This window comes from Erinaceus europaeus, chromosome 6 (assembly GCF_950295315.1).
Source record: "Erinaceus europaeus chromosome 6, mEriEur2.1, whole genome shotgun sequence".
Taxonomy (NCBI): domain Eukaryota; kingdom Metazoa; phylum Chordata; class Mammalia; order Eulipotyphla; family Erinaceidae; genus Erinaceus; species Erinaceus europaeus.
The window spans coordinates 42519418-42525417 of record NC_080167.1 but is presented as its reverse complement, the minus strand read 5'-3'; the positions used below and the strand labels follow the sequence as shown (position 1 = coordinate 42525417).

The following is a 6000-nucleotide window of genomic DNA, read 5'->3' as shown; positions in this document are numbered from 1 at the left end:
TCATTTCTGGAAGGACTGAGCCCTGGGCTGCAACGCAGAAGGCTCCACAACTGTTACCAGACAGTCCCTTGACTACTCTGTACCTCAAACTACCATTACCGAATAGGTATAGTGATCTCAGTGGAAGCTGTAAGAGGATTAACATCTTAATTTCACGAGGTCCCAGAGTCCTGGGAGTCAAGAGCCAGACTGCATGGTGGGTGACAGGAGATGTCTCTCTGCCATCAGGGATCATGTCTGAGTGGACAAGACGTGTCCTTCCTTGATGGGGAGGCTTTGGGACTGAAGAGTACTGAAGCTCCTAACATTTAAATGGCACTCTCAACACTAGCCAAATTATGGAATCCTGACATCCTTTCTTGCTCTAAACCAATACTCTTGATGACCATGCACAGATAGGTAGAAGCCCTTGCTTGAATACATTTATAGAAGCAAAGACTACATGGTTCTCTTGAAGCAATCCAAGCCTTCAATTCAGAGTCTTTGGATTTAGAAAGAGATTACAATTGTTGGAGGAGAGGGCAGGGTCTGGAAGATAGAGCACTCCTTGCTCATCCAGGAAGCTTGGTGATAAAATCTATATTACTGATAACATGTGAGACTCCTTTAGTGAGAAGACAAGCTGCGATTCAGGACCCAGGTCTTCCAGCACGGGTGGGTGGGGAAGACGAGGCGAGAACAACAGCAGAGTGTGTGTGTGTGTGTGTGGGGGGGTAGAGTCCAAAGCAGGAGGCTTGACTTTGATCCCTAGCTTGACAGCACAGAACTTCTGCTGACACAGATTCCCTGAAAGGAAGACGCAAGTCATAACTGCTGCTCTGTTCACCCTACCTAACTGGAATGGCCATGGCATATCAGCTAAAGATGGGGCAATGAATTTGGATGGGGCTGACTAGGGCAGCTGCCTTGTCACATGCTCAGCCAGGGTTCGAGCACTAGTACCACAAAGCTGTGTGATGGTATGGGGGAAAAGTTCCAGTGCTGATGTGTCATGTTTCTCTTTTTCTATCTGAAATTCAGAGAGAGAGAGAGAGAGAGGGAGAAAGGAGGAATGTTTTGAGGGATATCAAGACCTTGGGTTTGTGGGTAAAGGGGCCAGAAGTGCCTTATGATCCAGAGGGGAGAAATCCTATGGAATGAGTTAAGATTAAAGTAATTCAGGCTCCTGCTTCCTCCAAGATGCACCTCCCCATCTCTCGTCTCATTCTCTCAAGCTCACACAAGTCTGCCCACCAACCACGCCACGTGTAAGAGGTGGCATCCATGTCACCTGCTGCTCCCACCATCTTTGGATGCTCACTGGCTCTTGGTCCCCAGGAAGTGTCTGTGTTCTGTTTGAGTGGCCTTACCCGAATCACCAAAAAAGACAGTTACCATTTATTCATATGTGATACTGATTAGGAAATCACTCTACAAACACAACATACTTAGAAACAGCAAGTCAGAAATTGAATAAAACACCAAGAGAAAACAAGCAGTAAGTACATTAAACAATGTGTCTAGACGTCTTGTTTGTTTACTTTGTTGTTGTTTCCATCTTGACTAGCACCATATGTACACAAGAAAGTATGGTCATAAATGTTTGGATAATAATAAAGATTTGCAAGGCACTTAATTAGTCATTCTGGTTTGTTGTTTTTTTTTTGTGTGTGTGGTTGTTTAGTTTCCGCTTTCAACAGCCATCCTATGCCACCTTCTCCTTTTCTCACAAAACCGAGAGAGAGGTCTCTTTTGCCAGCAGTTCTTATGTACAAACAAGTTCTCAAAAGTTCCTCAAAGTGCTTGTTCAGTCTCATGGGGCTTCCACATCCCTTGGGCTTCCTATCCTCTCCTCCCATGTGTCTTGGGTGCTGCACCTTTCCTACAGAAAACAAAAGAAACAATGGCCTTCCGCTCAATGCTCACTCCAGACTTGCCACCGACCTTCATCCTCCTTCCGTTGTCTCTGAATGCCATCAGCCCCCAAGGGTTGGGGGCATGGTGAATGGGCCCGGCTGTGGAGACCCAGGAGAGAGGGGCCTGGTAGAGTGGAGGGCTCTGTTCACCGGCGCCTGGAGGTGATGTCAAAGCAGGTGATCATCATGAGGTGTGCCTTGCAGAAGTTGACACGGTTCTCCAGGCGCTCAGTCACGCACTCGAGCGCTTCCAGGTACTCCAGCGAATCCAGCTCCAAAACCTGCTCCAAGTCAACTGCAAAGAATGAGAAGGGTGATGGAGACACAGTCATGAGCAAGACCCGCCCAGGTCTCAGGGCCCAGAATACACAACAGCTGTGTTCTGAAGGCGAGGGATGCACTGTGGCCTCTACTGCCTGATGCTGCCTCTCTTGGGGAGAACAGAACTGGCCATCACTTGTGATCATACCAGAGAGTCGGGCGGTAGCACAGCGGGTTAAAGGCATGTGGTGTGGTTATACCAGAGCCCTTTGTTCTTATTAGTTCAAATCCTCCTCCTCACCATCATCTTCATCATCATCATCTGCCATCATTAGGGCTTCACCATTCTGGACTGGCTTTACAGATAGAAAGAAGGGTGGGCATTGGTGCACCCTGTTACGTATACACATTACCATGTGCAAGAACCTGGGTTTGAACATTTGCTCCCCACCTGCAGGAGGGATGCTTCACAAGTAGTAGACATCTGCAGATGTCTTCTCTTTCTCTCTTCCTTCCCATCTCACCCCTTGCCCCCAAATTTCTCTCTGCCTTATTCAATAAAATGCAACAAAAAAAAAAGAAAGAAAGAAAGAAAGGAGGGAAGGAAGGAAGGAAGGAAGGAAGGACGAGCTGGAGCAGTGGATTTGTTCTCCTGGCACTAAGCCCCAGCAATAACCCTATAACCCTGGTGGCAATAAATTGAGAGAAAGAAAGAGAAGGGCCTGAGAGACAGAGTGAAAGACACCACAACACCAAAGCTTCCTTCAGTGTGGTAGGAGCCAGGCTTGAACCTGGCTGGCATGCACGGCAAAGCAGGGGCATGACCCAGGTGAGCTATCTTGCCAGACCTGAGGCCTCCCACTCTATTAGGACTGTACTAAGTAAGAGTTAAAGTGACATTCAAGGCTGAACCATTTTCACTCACCTCCTTCTCATGGGATCTGAGCCTTCCTAGTTCCATTATTTTCTACTGAGTAGAAACTAAGTGAAGTTTCCAGCTAGGGTGGGGTCATTCTCTTCCTTTTTGGGCTCATGCCCAGTGGCTCCTCTGCCTCTGTCTAAGTGAATTAAGCACGTGCTTCCTGGCCAGTCCTCCAGACAGCTGTCTGCAGCTGCCTCTCTAAGCAAGCAGAGCAACTTGACCCCTTCCTTGCTCATCCAGGAAGCTTGATGATAAAATCTATAGTATTGATAATATGTGAGACTCCTTTAGTGAGAAGACAAGCTGCGATTCAGGACCCAGGTCTTCCAGCACGGGTGGGTGGGGAAGATGAGGCGAGAACAACAGCAGAGTGTGTGTGTGTGTGGGGGGGGGGGGGGTAGAGTCCAAAGCAGGAGGCTTGAATTTGATCCCTAGCTTGACAGCACAGAACTTCTGCTGACACAGATTCCCTGAAAGGAAGACTCAAGTCATAACTGCTGCTCTGCCCACCCTACTGGAATGGACATGACATATCAGCCAAAGATGGGGCAATGAATTCGGATGTGGTCAAGAACTTTGGCAGGTAACTGGAGCACAAGGAGCTATATTATAATAGGCTGCCTTCTGTCACAGGCAAGTTCACTGACATCTAGAGGCATGTTATATAAGTAACCTACTGACACTAGTTACTAAGTAAACTGTTAACCACATCCTAAGTACCAGAGTTGGGGATATGATTGGAGGCTTAGAAAAACCATGCTGATACTAGAAATAAACCAAAGGAACCCTGACAGACCAAAATCACTATGTCACAAGTTAACTACATTGCTGGATCACCTCAAAGGTGGCACCAGAGTTAAGAATAACAGTAAGGACAGACTCCAGCATATATATTTCTATGCTACTAACCAGTCTGTGAGCAGCACCTAGGGAACAGATAACAGGCATTCTCACTCATCTTTTCTTTTCTTTTTTGTCATTTTTGTTCAATTCAACTTAATGAAATATCCTGTACACGTTATTTTTTTTTCTTTCTCCTTCTCATTTTATCCCCATCTCTTTTTCTTTTTCTCCTCCCTCCTTTCTCCCCTCTCTCCTTTCCCTTTCTTTCTTTCTTTCTTTCTTTCTTTCCCTCCCTCTTCCTGTGCATCATATCCTGTGCACTCTTTTTTTTTTTTTTTAGATTTTATTTATTTATGAGAAAGATCGGAGGAGTAGAACCAGGTATCACTCTGGCACATATGCTGCCAGGGATAGAACTCGGGACCTCATGCTTGAGAGTCCAAAGCTTTATCACTGTGCCACTTTCCGGGCCACTCCTGTGCACTCTTCTGGGTGAACCACAACCTAGTCCCTGTATGTGTCATTTCATGTGACCTTCAGTTGTTCATTCATCATTAAAAAAAATTTTTTTTTTTTTTTTTAAAAATCACTGCTTCCTGTGAGGAGCAGCCACGGACAGATCTGGGACCAACTCCTCTCAGACACACCAAGTATACTTCTTTTTTTTTAATAGATTTTATTTATTTGCAATGGTTTCTTTATTCATTTATTGGATGGAGACAAAGAGAAACTGAGGTGGAAGGGGGAGATAAAGAGGGGGGAGAAAGGGAAAGAGACACTTATAGCACTGCTTCACCACTTGTGAATCTTTCCCTCGCAAGTGAGGGCCAAGGATTTTGAACCTGGGTCCTTGAGCATGGTAACTACCTGGCACCCCAAATATACTTCTGCATTTGGAATCCTCTATGGGGATGTCACTGAACTCAAGAGCTCCCCACAACAAAGAGCAAAAGGACCACACCAAACAAGTCCAAGAGGCATAGAGTGGATCTTTCCAGGAAACCTCACTTTCCACATAGTGACCCACAAGTTGGGGTAACAGAGGTCTCATCAATATGCCGTCTCCCTGAGAAGTTCTGGGCTTGGGACCCACAGCAATCACCCAGTCCTTGTTGCTTGCACCAGGAGGACACCCTTCCCCTCCCCACTGACTGCCAAAAAAATAAAAATAAAAAATTAATAAATATAAATAAATAGGTTCTCACCACCCTGAAAGCAGTAATGCGTGAGACTGAGGCCACAAACGAACATATATACTATCCAAATTTAAAAGCCTGAGAGTTGGTGCAGTGGTGACAGTGAGAGACCCAAACGCATGAGGTCCTGAGTTTATCCCTGGCATCTTGTGATGCTCTTATTAGCTCTCTGTCCTTCCTTTTGTGTTAATTAAGAAATCTACAAGAATTGTGATATCTAAAGGTCTGGCCTCCAGTCAGTCTGAGACTAGATACTGAAAGTTTTGGGGGCTATGGAAATAGCAAAAGACGGCAGAGAAATAGACTTTCATGCCCAAGGTAAGAAGTCTGAAAGTTCAAAAGTTCAACCTAGCACCACTGGAAGCCACAGCTGAATGGCACTTTACTATAGGTGTCTATCTTTCTCTCTCTTTCTCTGTCTTCCCATCCTCTCTCCATTTCTCTGTCTTATCCAACAATGACAACATCAATAACAACAATAATAACTACAACAATAAAACAAGGACTACAAAAAAGGGTGGGGTCACAGTAGTGCAGTGGATTAAGCGCACATGGCGCAAAGGGCAAGGTCCGGCTCAGGAATACCGGTTCGAGCCCGCAAGTCCCACCTGCAAGAGTGTCGCTTCACAGGAGGTGAAGCAGGTCTGCAGGTGTCTATCTTTCTCTCCCCATCTCTGTCTTCCCCTCCTCTCTCCATTTCTCTCTGTCCTATCCAACAACAAACGACATCAGTAACAACAACAATAATAACTAGAACAATAAAACAAGGACAACAAAAGGGAATAAATAAATAAATAAAATAAATAAATAATAAAAAGAATAAATCAGGCAGCCCAGACAACCACAAAGGCTCAAGAGAAAGCCAAAACTCAGAGTAAAGTTG

The 6000-nt window shown here is 45.5% G+C and overlaps 1 protein-coding gene across 2 annotated transcripts in view; it reads right to left on the bottom strand.

Moving 5' to 3' along the window:
- Positions 1-1362: 1362 nt before the first annotated feature.
- KIF26B (kinesin family member 26B) overlaps positions 1363-6000 on the bottom strand; it is a 566510-nt gene continuing 561872 nt past the window's right edge. For both annotated transcript variants that reach the window (XM_007534607.3, XM_060192085.1), the window contains one exon: positions 1363-2190. In XM_007534607.3, the coding sequence (XP_007534669.1) occupies positions 2042-2190 (149 nt within the window). In that variant the 3' untranslated portion in view covers positions 1363-2041. The remainder of the gene's footprint in view (positions 2191-6000) is intronic.